The sequence below is a fragment of the Rhinoraja longicauda genome, chromosome 33, assembly GCF_053455715.1.
Source record: "Rhinoraja longicauda isolate Sanriku21f chromosome 33, sRhiLon1.1, whole genome shotgun sequence".
Classification (NCBI taxonomy): Eukaryota; Metazoa; Chordata; class Chondrichthyes; order Rajiformes; family Arhynchobatidae; genus Rhinoraja; species Rhinoraja longicauda.
Window position 1 is genome coordinate 11,127,148 of NC_135985.1, and position 19,812 is coordinate 11,146,959.

General features: G+C 42.4%; 1 protein-coding gene across 1 annotated transcript in view; it reads left to right on the forward strand.

Annotated features, from left to right (window-relative positions):
* The window catches only part of adam10a (ADAM metallopeptidase domain 10a), a 105,053-nt gene that overhangs the window by 55,696 nt on the left and 29,545 nt on the right, over positions 1-19,812 (forward strand). The window contains exon 5 of the mRNA XM_078427390.1: positions 16,364-16,467. Within this exon, the coding sequence (XP_078283516.1) occupies positions 16,364-16,467 (104 nt within the window). The remainder of the gene's footprint in view (positions 1-16,363; positions 16,468-19,812) is intronic.

Consider the following 19,812-nt stretch of genomic DNA (forward strand, 5'->3'; position numbering starts at 1 on the left):
CAGCGCTGAATTAGGCCCTTCGACCCACCAAGTCTGCATCGACCAACGATTACCATACACTAACACTATCCTACACACAAGGGACAATTTGCACTTATACCAAGCCAATTAACCTACAAACCTGTACGACTTTGGAGTGTGACAGTCATGGGGAGATCTCAGAGAGTCATGGGGAGACCTACAAACTCTGTACAGTCAGCACCCGTGGTCGGGATTGAACCCGGGTCTTTGGCGCTGTAAGGCAGGAACACTACCACTGCACCACCGTGCACTTTGATTTCATTTATTCTGCCGATTCCTTTCATGTATCTGAAGAAAAAGATGGAAATTTTCAAATTATGTTGCACGAGCGACAAGAAACAATTCAAATAAAACTATGGTGTTGTGACAGGGTTTTATTTCAAGAGACAAGTCGCGAGTATTTAATTATATGTATGCTTACGGAAATTCTTTTATGCTGCAGCTTAACAAGCCTGTTAATACAATAACACATGTATAAATATATAATATAAATTAATAACGGTAATACTAGGTAATCATAATAGTGCAAAACCAAAATACTTTCCCTCCTTCCTTTGCTGCATAGTGCTTAAAAGAAAATCAGTGGTATATCCAGGAGAAAAAAACTGGTAGAAAATTAGGATATTAAATTGAAAAGTGAAATCCTGTTAACTAATATGAATTTTGAAATTGGTGTAATGTAGTAACTATAACCAGTTGCTAGCTTTATATTTCATTTAAAAAAAGTAATGTGTCCCAAAGATACTGTTTAAAAATTGGTATTGTTGATTAAATGGCTAATTTATAGAACAAATTATGGATTGTGGCATTTTGTATCCATTCAGCATTTGTTCAAAATGGCATTTGTGATATAAATGGCAGCTACAAATCATATTTGTTGTGTGCTGTAAATCATTTAGAGTACCATCACCAGGAAAGCATTTGTGAAACTGCTTTCATAACCCTTTAAGTACTATCAATCTTGTAGAAGAATATTGTTTGGACTCAAATGGCATTGATATTAGTATTGAAGATGACACAACATGCTGCAGAAGCTCAGCGGGAATCTCTGGAGAAAATGGATAGGTGACGTTTCAGGTCAGGACCCTTCAAACTGATTGTAGCAAGGAGAGAGGTGAAAGATACAGAGTGATAAAAGGCAGGACAGATCAGGCTGGTAACAGATGACCTCTGGCGAGCAGGTTTCTTGAAAGACATATCGTTGGATAGAGAGATGCGAGCCCAAGAGTGTTTCATAGTTCGGACTTTAGAGATACAGTGTAGAAACAGGCCCACCGAGTGCACCGACGAGCGATCATCCCATACACAAGCACTATCCTAAACACTAGGGACAATTTACAACTTATTTTTAACCGAAGCCAATTCACCTACAAACTTGTACGTCTTTGGAGTGTGGGAAGGAACCGGAGCACCCAGAGAAAGCCCACGCTGTCACAGGGAGAACGTACAAACTGTACAGACAGCATCCGTAGTCAAAATCGAACTGTGGTCTCAGGTGCTGTAAGGCAGCAACTCTACCGCTGCGCCACTCTTCCGCCCTGCGAACAGTTAACAAATATTTAATGGAGGAGAGGGGAAGGAAACTGGTGCAAGGTCAGCCGAGGTTCAGGGGAAGGGAGGGGGGGGGGGGGGCAGGCAGTGGACAAAAGTAAGGGGAGGAGGAAAGTGTTGGAGAAAGACAGGTGGAGGGGGATGGGAGGTGTTTGTATAAGTTTCCTAAAATTGATTTCAATTGAGCTGTAAATTATACAAGTGAAATATGAGGTGCTGTTCCTCCAATTTGCATGTGGCCCCATACTGGCAACGGAGGTCCAGGACTGAATGGGAGTGGGAAATGGCAAGGGAGTTAGTGGTTTAGTAACTGGGAGATTCAGTAGGCCTTGGCGGAATAAAAGCAAGTGTTCAGCAAAACGATCGCCGAGTCTTTGCTTGGTCTCGCCGCGTCTTTGCTTGGTCTCGCCGATGTACAGGAGCCCACATCAGGAACACCGGACACAGTAGATGGGATTAGAGGAGGTGCACGTGAACCTCTGTCTCACCTGGAAGGACTGCTGGGGTCCATGGATGGAGTCGAGGAAAGGGGTTAAAGGACAGGTGTTGCATCTCCTGCTTTTGCTGGGGAAAGTACCTGGGGAGGTGGTGGTTTAGGTGGGACGGGATGAGATGAGTAGGTAAGTGTGCCAAACGCTTTTATCAATTACGTGAATAGGGTTTGCAGTGAGAAAGGAGATCTGAGTGTTAACCTTTTTGCAGGTGCTGGTTATCGGGAACATGCTGCCAGATGAAGTGGTAGAGGCAGATGCAATTACAATGTTTAAAAGGCATATTGACAGATACTTAGATAGGAAGGGAACAGAAGGACACAGGCTTAATGCATGCAAATGGAATTGGCATAGATCAGCATTGAGCAGTTGGCATGGGCAAGATTGCAGAAAAGGCCCTTTCTGTGCTGTACAACTCTGACTCTTGATTATTCACTCAGTTGAAACCACCTTCCATGTGTCGTTGTTCAGTTCGGTCATGAAGCAACCCATCCCAGCATATTTTTGTTCACATATGTTTGCTCACAGGATGTCGGTATCATTAATAAGGTCAGCATTTATTTCCTATCCCCAATTGTTCTTGAAATGAAAAAGGACACGGAGTACTGGTGTAACTCAGCAGATCTGGCAGCATCTCTGGAGAACATGAGTAGGTGACATGTCAGGTCAGAATTCTTCAGGCTGATTGTAGCGGGGGGGGGGGGGGGGGGTGGGGGAAGAAAGCTGGGAGAGAGGAGAAGCACAACAAGCGGGCAAGTGTTTTTAAAAACTGATGTGTTTGGAACCAAGGCAGAGATTAAAACCGAAGGTGTGAGCCAAAAGGATTGAAGAGTTGTGAATTGTGAACCAAAAGGAACAAATGTGGGTGGACGAGGAATGGAGAGATGGGTGTGAGTCAAGGTGGGGCGGGGGGGAGGGAGTCGCTGAATGGAGGTGAGAGAGGAGGTATAGGGACAGTTGTTGCATCTCCTGTAGTTGCAGTGGAAAGCACCTGGGGTGGGATTGACTTGAATGGGAAGGAATGAGTGAACAAAACAGTTGCAGAGGGAGCGGTCTCTGATGAAAGGTGAAAAGGTGTGGAGATGGGAAGATGTAACTTGTGGTGGGATCACGTTGGAGGTGACGGAAATGTCGGAACGTATTGCATGCGAGGCTGGTAGGGTGAAAGGTGAGGACCAGGGGGGCCCTATCCTTTTTCCATCTGGGAGGGGAGGGTGGGGCAAGATAGGAGGCGCTGGTGAGGTATACATTTGTGACAGCAGGGGAAAAACTTTATTTACTAAAGAAAGAGGACATCGCGGATGTCCTAGAATGGAAAGCCTAATTTTGAAAGTAGATGCAGCGGAGATGGAGGAATTGAAAGTAGGGAATAGCGTCTTTGCAAGAGGCAAGGTGGGAGGAAGCTTAGTCCAGGTAACTGGGAGTCAGTGGGTTTGTAATAGATGTCAGTCGATAGTCTGTCTCGGAGACGGAGATCAAGAAAGGGGAGTCAGATATAATCCAGGTTTATTTTGAGGACAGTGTGAAAGTTAGTGGTGGTTAATGTAATCATTGAGTTCTGCACGAGTGCCAGAGGCAGCCCCGATGCAGTCAACGATGTAGCTGGGAAAGAATTGGGTGATAGGGCCAGTGTACACCTGAAACAAGGTGTCTTCCATGTAACTGACAAAAAGGTTGACATAGCAGGGGTCCATGTGAGTGCCAGTGGAAGCACTTTGAACTTGGAGAAAATGAGAGGAGTCAAAAGAGAAGTTGTTGAGGGTGAGGACGAGTCCCCCAGGCAGATCAGAGTGTTAGTAGAGGGAAATTGATTGGATCTCTGTTAAAGGAAGGATCGGAGGAATCCGGTTTTTGAAATGAATGGCTCCCATACAAATTGGATACAAGTAAACTGTAATTGATGTTCTAGGGTATGGTTGCAAATTGGCCTAGAAAGGTAATGAAACTAGATTTACTCAAAGATTCTGATTAACTGTTTAGGATTGATTAGTTTAGAAAGTTTTAGTTTTAGAGATACAGCAAGCATGGAAACGTGCCTTTCTGCTCCATGCAGACTTTCGTTCACCCGTTCACAGTTGTTCTATGTTATTCCACTCCCTACACAGTAGGCGCAATTTTACAGGCGCCAATTAACCTACAAACCCGCATGTCTTTGGGATGTGGGAGGAAACCGGAGCACCCGAAGAAATGTGCGTTCGCAAGGAGAACGTTCACAAGCACACCGACGGCACCCAAGGTCGGGATCAAACCCAGGTCTCTGGCACTGAGGCAGCATCTCCACCAGCTGTGCCACTGCTGCCCCTTACACGCCAGCAGTGTGCAAAGTGCAGCAGTGGTCACAATCGCTCACTTTTTAAAATTCCAGAATTATGTAACCAATTTAATTTCCCCAGTTGCGGTGGTATACATGAATGTTTCTGAACAATTAGTCTAGGCCTCTACTCTATTGCTAAAGATTATTTACTTCAGTAAAACATCACAAGGATTTTCTTGAGGATTGGATATGTTGAGAGTGGGTCTAATGCAGTGCTGCTTTTTTGGTCAAGAATGAAAATGTTACGTTTTCAAACAAAATGTAGTAGCAAAACCTGTTTCTCTTGTTGTATTTGATCTACTAATTCTTTCATAAGTGCCCTTTTATGGTTTGATTTGCAGCATGGATATGTATTTTGGACAACTTTCTCACGTTTTCCACTCAGGGAGGTGTAGATCTGGATTTTGACTTGGTTTGTGAGTGAAGGCATAATTAAAATTAGCTATTTGAATAATAATCTCTGAAGTATCGTGACTCTTTTCTGCCTGTTAATTGATTGTGGCTTTCTTTGAATATCTAATTGCATTAATGGTTTGTAATTTCTGTTTCTATTTGAAACTTGTAAGATGCTGCAAGACTGAGCCAACGTGAAAATATATGAAATACTTTAGTCTGACCTTACACACACGGCTGGGGGTAGAAGAATGTACCAGCCACTTGATTTGCAATTAGCAAGTGGCTGTGAAATAGATCAGTTTGCATGTACTTCAGGTAAATCTAACAAGATGTTAATGTACAGGAAACCAGCCAAGCCCTACAGGAAGCCTGAAACAGGAAGTTTGTCTTTAACATTGTTTTTCGACTCCTTTGAAACGTGGTATGGTTGTCTTATTCAGAATATTGTTTTTAAACAGATTTAAATAAGATGCCGTTTTTGATGAAAGCACTGACCTTGTGAACATTTTGGTAGATTGTTTCTGTTCTGACTTAAACTAGAGGGGGTGCAGAAAATGTTCACAAGGATGTTGCTGGGATTGGAGGACTTCCGTTGTAGGAAGAGACTGGAATTATTTTCCCTGGAGTGAAGGAGGCTGAGGGTTGACCTCTACAAAGGCTTTTAAAATTATGAGGGACATAGATTGGGTAGATGGTCTTTTTCCCCAGGGTAGGGGAGCCTAAAGCTGGATGGCATATGTTTAAAGTGAGAGGGGAAAATTGAAAGGGGACCTGAGAGGACTTGTTTAATGGTGGGTATATTCAACAAGCTGGTACAGCCATGTCCAGCAGGCACTCTGCATACCAGAAATAGTCATTGAGTCATACAGCCCTTCAGCCCAACCTGCCCATGTTGATCAAGATGCTCCATCTACACTAGTCCCACCCACCTGCATTAGGCTCTTTCCAGCATAACAATATCTTTCCTATAGCAGGATGGCCAAAACTGAACGCAATACTCCTATTGTGGCCTGACCAACAACTTGTTCAACTATAACATAACATCCCAACTTCTATACTCAATACCCAGTGGATACACCAGCAAACAATTACACAACTATTGAAGTGTAACTTAATTGGCTGGGTAAATGTAAAAATTGTCCCTAGTGGGTGTAGGATAGTGTTAATGTACGGGGATCGCTGAGCGGCGCGGACATGGTGGGCCGAAAAGGCCTGTTTCCGCGCTGTATATATATGATATGATATGATATCCCATCTGCCACATGACCTGCACTCCAAAATAAAGTAGCCATTCCACCCATCACCCTCTTCCACCTTCACTGCTAAACCAGCTTACTTTCTCTCGGTCAGGTCTGCTTAAGGTTCCTTCATATGAAATATTAATGACTTTACTTCAAAAATGAAGATATGGGTTGCTTTGTTTGTTGAGGAATTGGCAATGGAACTGAATTCTGCATAAACATCATCCTTTCTGACTATATGATGAAAGAAGTTATTTGATAAACCAGCTGAAAATTGCTGACCACAGTCACTCCCCTGAGGAACTCTTGCTGTGATGTGCTGGGGCAATTGTGACTATTTGTAGCCAATACACAATCACAGGGGCACAAACCAGAAGCAGAGTAGCCCTTCAAGCCTGCCGCACCTTAATATGATTTGGCTAATCTATGCTAGTCTCAACTCATCTTCTGTGCTATTTCTCCATGCCCCACTTGCTTGATCTAGCAAATATTTATTCTCCATTTTAAATACTTCTGCTTCCACTCGCCATGGTGCAATGTATTTGAGTGATTCGTCACCTTTTGTGAAGAAATTTCAACATACCTTCGTTTTAAATGATTGACCTCTGTTTTGTAGTTGTCTCCTTGTCTGAGCCTGTCGCTGATGAAAACATCTCAACATCCACTGAAGCAATGAAGGATGAACTACTGTTTGCCTTTTTAATTACTCAATGAACTTTGCCTGCTAGCTTTTATGATTTGTGTACTGGAACGCCTAGATCCTTTGTTCTTCACTCACTGCAAGTCTCTCCATTTAGATAATCTGCCATTTTATTTATCTTACTGAAGTACATGACCTTGCACTTTCCACATTAAACTCCCATTTCCAATGCTTTGGCCATTAACTCAGTCTATCAGTATCTTGCTGCCAAAGCACGCTATCCTTATTACATCATGCCTTCCACCTATTTTTGTATAGAGGTATACAAAATCATGAGAGGAATGAATCTGGTAGGTGTACAGAGTCTCTTGCCCAGAGTAGGGGAATTGAGGACCAGAGGACATAGGTTCAAGGTGAATGGGAAAAGATTTAATAGGAATCTGAGGGGTAACTTTTTCCACACAAAGGGTGGTGGCTGCCAGATGAGGTAGTCGAGGCTGGGACTATCCCACCGTTTAAAAAACAGTTAGACAGGTACATGAATAGGACAGGTTTGGAAGGATATGGACCAAGCACAGACAGGTGGGACTAGTGTAGCTGGGACATGTTGGCCAGTGGGCAAGTTGGGCCGAAGGGCCTGTTTCCACAGTGCATCACTCTATGACTATGAAGGTGATATGTAAAAAGCACTTTATATTTTGGCATTAAGTCAGCAGAATAGCCCTTTCAGTTTTGTTCCATAAAGTCAAAAAAACATTCTTTGATGTTGCTCCTATTTCAAAATTTTCACAAACAGTATTCAGGTCATGAATATAGAAAGAAAATGGGGTCAAATCCCATTTCTGTTTGCAGATAAGTCAATAGTAAAAGTTGCATAAACCCTTTTTTTGGTGTAATCATTTCCATTTCCTTAAAGTACCTTATTTCCAATTACTGAAAATGTATTACTCCAGTGTTCTTGCCATAAATTTATTTTGATGTTTCTGAGGGACATTTTATTGTTCTTTGATTGCATGTGCTTTGGTGTGTGACTGCTGCTATTGCCAGATAAAGGGAGCTTTGCACCTTTTTATTTATGGACTATTCTTTACACCCACTGTCATTTTCAAGCTGTAGCGTACAATTAGTCTCACTAAGGCAACTGCTGATGATTTGCATTGCAATGTGCCGCCTTTCACTTGTGAAACAAGGACTACATTCTAACAAGTATGTGATTATGTTGTCTGCAGTGAAAAGAATATGTTCAGTCTTCATTTGCAATGAAGTCAGAAAACCATGCACAACAGCTGCCTTTTACTGAGTATTGGGCGACAGGGAGATGTGAAAGTGTTTCAGTTCGGGGGTTAAACTATTTGGTTACTGTCACATGAGCTTCTGTAATTTCTGAATTCTTCTTTGCCTTTTTTGACAAAAGGTCAGGCTGGTTATGTATGAACAATAGTCAGTATAAAGAAGTTTTTGTGGAGGGAAATCTTCGAATACTATTTTCCAGTGCAGAGTAATAAAGCAAAAACAAGTTTGTATTGAAAGCTTGAAATCTTTTCTGTCCACCTTTCTGTCCACGAGCTACATTGTGGAAATTGAACGTCTTATAATATCATGGTTATGCTTCTACAAAGTGAATAAGAATTTGTGACTGGTTGGATCAGAGGTTGCTGGATCGAACCAACATTTGAATACTGTATATATGAATTTAACAAAAAATGACAATTTTGACTTTGATCGTTTTTCGTTTGGAAAGAATGCATGTCATTGAATGCTCTTCTAGGATCAAAGAGATATTTGGTCTAGCAAGATGTTTTTTAACCTTGAAAATGTACAGTGGCACCTGATTAATTCAACAAAACTGTACTTTGTCTTGGCACCCACTATATATTTGAATTTTGGCTGTAATTGGGGAATTAATGTGCAGAAAGCAGCTTGTGATCTAGTTGAATGGAATTGTTTGTTGGCATTGTACAATCTCAGCTGATGGCAAGCTGTACAAGAAAGGGCTTACTTAACTGTTTAGGGAACCAACTGAAAAGGCATTTTCGGTCCCAAGATGTTGAAAATTATGATGAAGAACAAGTACTTTTCGGATTTGATGCAGGCTTCGATCTTTTCAACAGAATCAGAGGCAGAACGAAAGGTTGCGCTGTAAACTGTAAAACTCAGTGGCTCTGGATAAGGCAACATATTCCTCCCTACATGAAAAACACTATATGATCATGGCTGTGCCTTCTCCTTCTTTGAAATTTTGTTCCATCTCAGTTGGTTAATACCACCAATGAGCGTTTTTCTTTCGCCACACATACCCGGTGGATGGATTCAATAGTCACAGTCGTGAACACTTGAATTATTCTAGTTTTGGTGTGTCTGCTTTCATACAGGGTGCACCACTCATCAAAACAGTGGCGGCCCAGAAGAATAATTACTTTGATACAGTGGCTGTTGCCTACAAAGAGCAGTTTTCCAAATCCGATTATGGAAACTGCTTGACACTGCCTTTAAATTCTTCCAAGTTGTAAAAGTGGAAAATTACGATGTACTAAAGCTCACAAAAATGAGTGAAGTGCAGAGAAAATGGCTAAAGCAGAAATGAGGATTATCAAGTGATAGAAAATCTAAAATAAAAGTAAAAAATGTTGGAAATATTCAGCAGGTTGGGCTGTATCTGTAGGAAGAGTTGCTAAAAGAGCCTTTGTCCTGAAATGTTAATCCTCGTCCTACATTTGTTGCATATCCCTGTAGAAGTTAACAGAGAGATTCTAAGAAGTAAGTCTTCACTCAAATTGAAGTTAAAAGGATTAAAACAGCAAATGCTTTTTTAAAAACAATACATCTTTGAAGTGAGTGAAGTTTTAACATCCCAGCGATGGATTTGTTCACATTGTTTTTCCATCATGTCCCATCTACCATTCCTGAAAAGCAAAAGGCAAACTTTGCATGTATTATGTTATCTTGTCGTACACTCAACATAATGAATTCAAACGAACATTGTCTTGCAGTCATGCTGAAAGGAGTGGTTGGAGTTCCAGTCGATTCTCTTATGGCATGTATCAGACTGAAGTCTGTTTCTGGAATGATATATAGCAGTTATCTGTATCCAGTGTGAAGACTTCGCGTGAAACAGATGATGTGCATCACAAGAGCGCAAAGTCATTACATGTCATCTTCAGTTGCGATCTGAATGAGTTTTAATTTGGAGAAATGGAGAAATCTTTTCGGGCAGAAGAGTTTTAAGTGACCATATATTTGAAGGCCAAATGCCTGTATGCAGCAATGCTAACAAAATGGGAAAGGCCAACAATTCAATATTTTCTGTTTTGGAGAGAGTTGGTATGGCAGACCTAAATTATACTCCTCCATTCTTGGCAGCTAATAATATAGTCATTTTGTGGGTAGATTTTTTTGCCAAGAATGTCAAAGCGGCACCTGATAGCCATAAAGAAACTGTTTTGAAAGTTAACTCATTATCTAAAATGTCAAATCTGCTTTCTACAGGCAGTATTCTTTGGAGATGCTTGTGTCTTCAGTGAGACTATTGATGACAGCAATTCTGAAAGTGGTTGGATGGTTTTGTCTTGGATCCATTCCAAGTTCCTTGCCTCTTGATTTTTGTCTTTGGTGTCTCTCTGCAGCTTTTTACCCTTATGACTAGTTGAAACTCGCCGAACTGCCAAGGTAGCTATTTTGTTAGCTTATGGCACTTTGGAAAGTTGGCATTTATTTCATTTGCACTTGGTGCCATGCCATGCTCCCTATGTAGAAAAGACTGAAGTTACAATTTAGAATTAATGTTGTTTCCTTTCAAATTTGTGCTTAATTTACCCATAAAGACTAGAAATGACAAAATCTGGAGGAAAGTAAATCTGCAAAATGTGCTTCACATTCAGTGAGGTGGTGGTGATAAATGTCGTGATTTGGCATGGATCATAATATTTTCTGCAAGAATTGAGATGGAAATATTTTGAACAAGTCGTGTCATTTGGACACAAGAATGCAGAAAAGTATCTGTTTTTATTGGCCCTGTAGTGTGCAGCTATCTTGTCAGATAATGGCAATACCTGTACATTATATGATTGACGAGAGATGTGCTTGAAAATGAACCCATGCGTCTATTTAGTGTGCTTTATTTTGCACAGAGAAGTAACTAAACACTTGTTGAAGATGGGAAATGATGCCCTTGCCAAAGTACCCATTGCAAGAGGTGAATGTGGACATGAAAGTACAATTTAAGCTGTTTATAAATAAAAGTGACTCCTCCCGCCATTACAGCTTGTGATTTGTATGTGGTCAGCCCTAAATTATACTCCTGGGTGTTGCAACTGCACAGTTAATGAGGTGCTGTCTGTGGATTTGTGAGCTGCTTTGGGCTCTCAGAAACCATTCAAACAAATAAACAGCCATCCAGATGGCTCTCAGCCTTGTATTTTACACGAGATGCTGATTAAGTGACTAATGTAAATTAGTCACAAAAATGCAAAAGGTTTCATGCAAATATGTTCTGTGGGTTGATTTTCTGTTAATTTCCATTTATTTTGCATTATCAAAATTCAATATGTTTGAAGATTTGTTTGGACACCAAGCAGTCCATTTTGACTTTAATCAGTGTAGATTGTGCTGGAGATCGTTACTTGATGACTTTGTGCAAGATGTGGAATAGGATTGTGTACTTGCAGTAGTCACGATAGTTTATCTGATTGTCTTGTATTAGGCGTGCACCATATAACATTTGTGTATCAACAATTCCACACAAGCCAGTATAAGCTCCGCAGAAATATAATTGTGATGCAGTTTTGGAAGTATGTGGGGAGCGGGGGGGGGGGGGGGGGGGGATCTAGGAGTACATTGTGGAACTTTATTGTGCTTTTCATCATTTAAAAGGGCACTATTCTGATACTGGATGTCCCAGTTGGGCACAGGGCTGCAGCAACTCTAGTTCAGTCCTGTCTGTGTGGAATTTGCACATTCTCCCTGTTGCTGCATGGATTGATTAAGTTATTTGGTTACTGCAAATTGCCCATTGTATTCAGACAAATCGTAAAATGTGGGGGGAGTTGATGGGAATGGAGGGAGAATAAAGTGGGTAGGGTAGGATTAATCTAAAAGTAGGTCCTTGATGGTCAGCACAAAGTAGGTGGGCTGAAGGGTCTGTTCCTGTGCTGTATCACATTGGCTTTTACGGCTCTACAAGAGGAGAGTGCTCCGATGCATTTCAAGGTCCATTGTGTGTTGCAAGTGGCAGTAGCATCCAGCTACTGAGGTACTTGAAGATCCTTCAGTTATGATGCCACTTGCAGTAATCCATTATTGAAGACATGGTTGTGGTTTAAGGATCTTGGCCAACAGCAGATGCATGCCCATTATGGAAGAACTCAAAGTGTCGTGAGAGACAACATATTCCTGTTTAAGTCGCATTAAGCACTGTATATTTACTACATCTGAATTTTCAGGATTGTCATGATTACATGTCTGACTTTGATCCATAGAAACATAGAAAATAGGTGCAGGAGGAGGCCATTTTGCCCTTCGAGCCAGCACCGCCATTCATTGTGATCATGGCTGATCATCCACAATCAGTAACCTGTGCCTGCCTTCTCCCCTTATCCCTTGATTCCACTAGCCCCTAGAGCTTTATCTAACTCTATTCAATAGCACTTCAGTAACACAGTACTCAACTTTTTTCAAATCCCATTATGGTTTAACCCCTCCTTACCTCTATGATTTCTTACAGCCTTGGAAGTTGAATGTACTAACACTGGCTTCTTGCACATCTGTTATTTTAATACTAAATCGGTGGCTGTTCTTTTGGGTGTATGAGCCTGAAGCCCAAATTTTCTGTTGCTTTACTCATTTTATGATGCAAACTTAACATTCATCTCTGAGTGAACATTTGCTTGTCTATCATGATTTTTGAGTAGCTCGGTGTCAAATTTTGTTTGAGAAGTCATGTTTGGGTTATTTTACCATTAAACATTTTTCATTTAAGTTAAATAAGCAATTATTTATTGAAAGTTTGACCAGTGACTTGTTTCTACCACCACTCCATGTAGTGCATTTGAGATTAACATTACAAACTTCATTTGATTTTCACCTTTCTGCTTCTTCTGCAACTATCTAAAAATTCTCTTTAATATGACGTAGTATTAAAATAACTATCTTGGGTCCCGTAGTTGTTGATCTTCCTTCCGATAGAAAGAATTTCCCTTTATTTATTCTTAGCTAGTCTAATAAAGCTACCTAACACCCTTAAGTTTTAATGTTCTCTAAAATGTGATTTACAGAATTGGATCAGTATTTCAGCAAAGATACAACAGTGATGAGTAAAAACCATTTCTGGCGAAATGCTGGCTTTATCTCTGCCGGACGGGAAAAAAACGTAGAAGATTATGGCATGTGCGATGATAGTGTTTGAATATTGGCGGCTTGAATAACAATAGGGACATGTTACTTCATTGCAAAGTTTGTGTCCTTGTTGAAAACGTAAAAGTAATTAACCACTTTATGGTAATTTATAGTTGACAGGTTCCATGTAGCAGGTTCTACAAAGGGAACTAGTTTATTTCGGTAACAATAGAGATCATGCAACCACAGACTGCGTGCAGCGTAGGTTTACGAGGTTAATTCCCGGAATGGCGGGACTGTCATATGTCATATGTTGAAAGACTGGAGCGGCTAGGCTTGTATATACTTGAATTTAGAAGCATATAAGATTATTAAAGGGTTGGACACGTTAGAGGCAGGAAACATGTTCCCAATGTTGGGGGAGTCCAGAACCAGGGGCCACAGTTTAAGAATAAGGGGTAGGCCATTTAGAACGGAGATGAGGAAAACCTTTTTCAGTCAGAGAGTTGTAAATCTGTGGAATTCACTGCCTCAGAAGGCAGTGGAGGCCGATTCTCTGAATGCATTCAAGAGAGAGCTAGATAGAGCTCTTAAGGATAGCGGAGTCAGGGGGGTATGGGGAGAAGGCAGGAACGGGATACTGATTGAGAATGATCAGCCATGATCACATTGAATGGTGGTGCTGGCTCGAAGGGCCGAATGGCCTCCTGCACCTATTGTCTATTGACTTGGTTGGCTGAATTGAATAGCTTCTTGATGTTGTGTTCGGACACTAGGCTATCGTATGAAGCAATATTTTATGGAGCAGGCACAGGTCTTGCAGTTCTTGTCCTGCATTTGATTTTAAATTTTTAAGCTAAAAACTGGCCTGTTTAGATAAGCAGCGGGCCGGGACGCTCCTGGCAAGCAGGCCCGACTCACCCACTGCAGTCAGGTGTCGGAGGAGGTCTCGTGCGCCATGGACGGACGGAGAACCCACCCAGTAGGCCCGGCCCACCCGCCGCGGTCTCGGGCGGAACCGGGAACCTGCCCGAAGGTTCATCGGATCCCGCCCGAAGGCTCCGGGTCGATGGAACCAGGGAACCCACCGAAAGCTTGGCAGACCGTATCCATTGGGGACATTGGGTGCTAGGAGAGGACCGGTAGGAGGGTGAGCCGGGGTAATGCTTCCAGCACCTTCAGGGCTGCAGGAAGCACTCCCAGCTCACAAAGATGGTGAGTGAGGAGAGGGACGTCAGTTTGCGGGAACTTCTCCAGTACATTGAGAGCGCGGATGGACTGGACTTTGAATAATGGCCCCAAAAATGGCTGCGCCTGCGTGTGTAGTATATGCAAAAATAATTTAATTGTGCTGTTGCATATGTGACAGATAAAGCACTATTAAGGCTATCATATGAAGCAATATTGTATGGAGCAGGCAGACATCTTGCAGTTCTTGAGTTGTCCTGTGTTTTATTATAAACGATTAAGCTCAAAACTGGCAAATTTAGATGATAGTACAATGCGGGCCCCTACAAACTAAAAATAAAGGCAACGCCCTGCAACTATTCTTTCAGAAACATAGTGGAGGCTGCAGAAAGTGTGTTTTGTGGGTAAAGCGTGGGAGTATCTGTCTTGCATTAAGCAGAATTATTCCTCCATCCAAGTACACAGGTGGCTTCTTTGAATTAGTGTGTCATGACCTAGAATGTGGCAAATATTAATGTAAAGCTGCATTTTAATGCCACATTTACATTCCAATTAACGTGACTGCAGCACTAAACCGAAAATAAAAGGCATGATTGAATAATGGCTGAAAGAAAACGTGTGATAATGGATTAAACTGTCATCAAGTAAAAATTATCTGTTGCTCTACATAGCATTGAGGGAAGCTGACCAGGCTTTCCCCAGAGTCTGATTTTTAATCAATCTGCCCCTGTCCCTGAAACTTTTAATTAGATGTTGAATCCAAGGGGTAACTTTCTTGAATAATATTCCAATTAAATCATTTAAATTATCAACGGCAAATGCTTCATGAACGTTGAGGTTAATTTATTTTTGTAGGATGTAGAATAATATCAGCATATCATGGAGATGTCTGCATTGCAAGGTTGTACGCTGCTCCGACACTGGTTGTGATCGTATCTGCAACAAATCTCTTTGAATCGCGTATTTGTGAAGTCATTTCTTTTGGTGTAAATAACATTTGCATATCAAGGCAGTAACTTTAACTGTGAATTAGTCAAGCGTTAGTACATAACTGTAAAGGGAACTGAGCAAGCAAAACTTGGATGAACTTAGTGGGTCAGGCAGCATCTGTGGAAGGAAATGGAGTCAATGTTTTGGATTGGGATCCTTAAAGACTGCCCATCTTCTGTCTCCATAAATTCGCTAATTCTCTGTCCGGGGCAAGCATAAGCTATTGTCTTTTCCTCCTGTGCCTCTCACTGGTATCTTGCACTATCACAAGTTCTTCAGATTCCCACTTTATATACTTGCATAGAACTACTTGCTCATATGTTAAGTGAAGAGCAAATTATAGATGTTCCAATGGGGGATTAGTTTTGTTATTAAAATTACAGGTGGGTCAAATGCTTTGAATGCACATATATTGAGTTGTTTTAGTTAAATGTAGTTTCAGCTTTTGGCTTGGGAGTTAAAAAAATTCAAATTACTTCTGAAAGGCATATTTGCCTTATTGTAAATTACCTAGATTTGAATTTTAAAAAAATTGTGTGTAATTATACGCACTTAGTTTGATATACAGTGTGGAGACAAGCCTTTCGGCCCACCGAGTTCGCGACCAGCGATCCTTGCACACTTACAATATCCTGCACCCTCTGTGGACAATTTACAATTTTACCAAGCCAATTAGCCTGCAAACCTGTACGTCTATGAAGTGTGGGAGGAAACTGGAGCTCCCGGAGAAAACTCAGGGAGAACGTCCAAACTCCGTAGAATACAGCACCCGTAGTCAGGATGAAACCTGGGTCTCTGGTGCTGTAAGGCAGCAACACTACCGCTGCGCCACTGTGCTGCACCTGGTGTGTCAGGAGCGGATGAGAAAGTGGGATAACACAGAGCTAGTGTGAACGGATGACTGGTACAAGTGGACCTGGTGGGCCAAAGGGCCTTTTTCCACGCTGTATCTCTAGAACTAAGCTAGTGTTATTTAAGAGGCTTGTAGATAGGCACAAGGATATGCTGGGAAGGGAGGGATATGGATAGCATGCAGGCAGAGGAAATAACCTCGCGTCATGTTCAGCACAGACATTGTGAGCTGAAGAGCCAGTTTCTGTGTTGTACATTCGATGTTTTATGTTAATGCGACTATAGTTGGGCACCCTTGTGTTTGTTGTAACTGCAGATATGCTGAAATATTATTTTTAATCCTCCTTAGAATACCCACACAAATATGGACCAGCAGGAGGATGTGCAGACCATTCGGTGTTTGAAAGAATGAAGAAGTACCAGATGCTTTCTGTAGAAGAGCCAACATCACAGGTAAGCAGTTTACATCTCTAGCATATGGACTCCAATTGCAACGCATCACTTGTCTGAGAGTGCAGAATGGATAAAATACATTACCTCATCAGCAGTTTACTGGTGTTTTTTTCTCTCGGAGCACGTACAGAATGGAGGTTGATTGCTGATAATGGAGCTCTGCACTGCCAGGAATATTTTTTTCAGCTGAGAAGTTAAACTGACGTCCTGTAACTCTTAATTGTAGGTCCCATGACATAATTCAAAGAAGAACAGGGAAGTTTAAATGTCCTGCCCAATGTTTGTGCCTCAACCAAAATTATTAAATTAGTCTCTTTTATATTGTGGGTCTTTGAATTGGTTTCCCTTTTTACGAACAACTCTGACTGGCAAGACCCTGGGGAGTGTTGGAGAGCAGAGGGAACTAGGTGTGCAGGTACATAGTTTCTTGAAAGTGGTGTTGCAGATAGATAGGATGGTAGTGTAGCGGTAGAGTTGCTGCCTTACAGCGAATGCAGCGCCGGAGACCCAGGTCCGATCCCGACTACGGGTGTTGTCTGTACGGAGTTTGTACGTTCTCCCCGTGACCTGTGTGGGGTTTTCTCCGAGATCTTGGGTTTCCTCCCACCCTCTAAAGGCGTACAGGTTTGTAGGTTAATTGGCTTGGTTAATGTAAAAATTGTCCCTAGTGTGTGTAGGATAGTGTTAATGTGCGGGGATCGCTGGTCGGCACGGACCCGGTGGGCCGAAGGGCCTGTTTGCGCGCTGTATCTCTAAACTAAACTAAAGTCAGGGTATTGAGTATAGAAGTTGGGGTGTTATGTTACAGTTGTATAAGATATTGGTAAGACCGCATTTGAAGTCTTGTGTTCAGTTTTCCTTCGGGTCACCTTGCTGTAGGAAGGACGTTAAACTGGAAAGAGTGCAGAGAAGATTTATGAGCATGTTGCCAGGACTTGAGGACCTGAGCTATCAAGAGGTTGGGCAGGCTAGGACTTTATTGCTTGGAGGTCTGGAGGATGAGGAGTGTTCTTATAGAGATATATAAGATCATGAGGAGAATAGATAGGGTAAATGCACAGTCTTTCACCTAGAGTAGGGGAATCAAGAACCAGGGGACAATTTAAGCTGAGAGGGGAAAGACTTAATGGGAATTTGAGGGACAACTTTTTCACCCAGAGGAGGTAGTTGAGGCAGGTATTGTGACAACATTTGGACAAGCACAGGGATAATGGCCTAACACGGGCAGGTGGGACGAGAGTAGATGGGGCATCTTGGTCTATTTGGGCCGAGGGGCCTGCTTCCATGCTGTATGACTTTGCACTTAGACAATAGACAATAGGTGCAGGAGTAGGCCATTCAGCCCTTCGAGCCAGCACCGCCATTCAATGCGATCATGGCTGATCACTCTCAATCAGTACCCCGTTCCTGCCTTCTCCCCATACCCCCTCACTCCGCTATCCTTAAGAGCTTTATCCAGCTCTCTCTTGAAAGCATCCAACGAACTGGCCTCCACTGCCTTCTGAGGCAGAGAATTCCACACCTTCACCACTCTCTGACTGAAAAAGTTCTTCCTCATATTTCTTCAAAAATATTTAAGTAAGTTTGAGGGTATGAAAACTGCTGGACAATTTTATTTGGGATCTTGTTTTAACATTAACATGCCATTACAGATCCATAATCAAAGCATCAAAAAGATAGGTGTAAGCCAAAGAAAATTTGAATAATCATCTGTTAATTCATCAAGAAAAAAACATCTGAAACTTGATAATTAAGCATTCGTATTTGATAAAATTCCACATTGTGATGTTTTAAAAAATTGGATTACATGGTAATAGAATTAACATTTGTTATTCAAAGACAATATCCTGTTGATTTGTCATTCATTTGAAACCTATCTGAAATACTAAGCTCATTGCTGGAGAGTGTCGGTGATAAGATAAAGTACACTGAAGATTGGCAGGAAAGAAAACTGCAGATGCTGGTTTAAATCGAAGGTAGACACAAAATGCTGGAATAACTCAGCGGGTCAGGCAGCATCTCTGGAGAGAAGGAATGGGTGACGTTTTGGGTCGAGACCCTTCTTCAGACTGATGTCAGGGGAGGGGGCGGGACAAAGATAGGATGTAGTAGGAGACAGCAAGACTCGTGGGGGGAGGGGAAAGAGAGGGACTGAGGAACTATCTGAAGTTAGAGGTCAATGTTCAATCCGCTGGGGTGTAAACTGCCCAAGCGAAATATGAGATGCTGTTCCTCCACTTTACACTGGGCCTCACTCTGACAATGGAGGAGGCCCAGGACAGAAAGGTCAGATTGGGAATGGGAGGGGGAGTTGAAGTGCTGAGCCACCGGGAGATCAGGTTGGTTAAAGCGAACTGAGCAGAGGTGTTGAGCGAAACGATCACCGAGCCTGCGCTTGGTCTCACTGATGTAGAGAAGTTGACACCTGGAACAGCGGATACAATAGAAGAGGTTGGAGGAGGTGCTGGTGAACCTCTGCCTCACCTGGAAAGACTGTTTGGGTCCTTGAATGGAGTCGAGGGGGGAGGTAAAGGTACAGGTGTTGCATCTCCTGCGGTTGCAGGGGAAAGTTAATGGGGAGGGGGTAGTTTGGGTTGGAAGGGACGAGTGGACCAGGGAGTTACGGAGGGCCAGTAGTGGGATCCCGTTGGAGTTGGCGGAAATGTTAGAGGATAATTTGTTGTATGCGACGGCTGATGGGGTGGAAGGTGAGGACAAGGGGGACTCTATCCTTGTTACGAATGGGGAGAGGGGGAGCAAGAGTGGGGCTGCGGGATTTAGAGGAGACCCTAGTGAGAGCCCCATCTATAATGGAAGAAGGGAACCCCCGTTCCTAAAGAATGAGAACATCTCTGATGCCCCAGTGTGAAACACCTCACCCTGGGCGCAGATGCAGTGTAGATGGAGGAATTGAGAGTAGGGGATAGAGTTTTTACAAGAAACGGTGGGAAGAAGTGTAGTCAAGATCGCTATGGGAATCAGTAGGTTTGTAGTGGATGTCGGTCACTAGTCTGTCTTGTGATGGAGATGGTGAGATCCAGAAACGGTAGGGAGATGGTCCAAGTATATTTAAGAGCAGGATGGAAATTAGTGGTGAAATTTATAAAAGTCAGTGAGTTCTGCATGGGTGCAGGAGGTAGCACCAATGCAGTCGTCAATGTAGCGGAGGTAGAGTTCGGGGATGGGGCTAGTGTACGCCTGGAACAGGTATTGTTCGACATACCCTACAAAGAGGCAGGCATAGCGAGGGCCCATGCGAGTGCCCATAGCTACGCCTCGGATTTGGAGGAAGTGGGAGGAGTCAAAAGAGAGGTTTTTGAGGGTATGAACCAGCTAGGCAGAGGT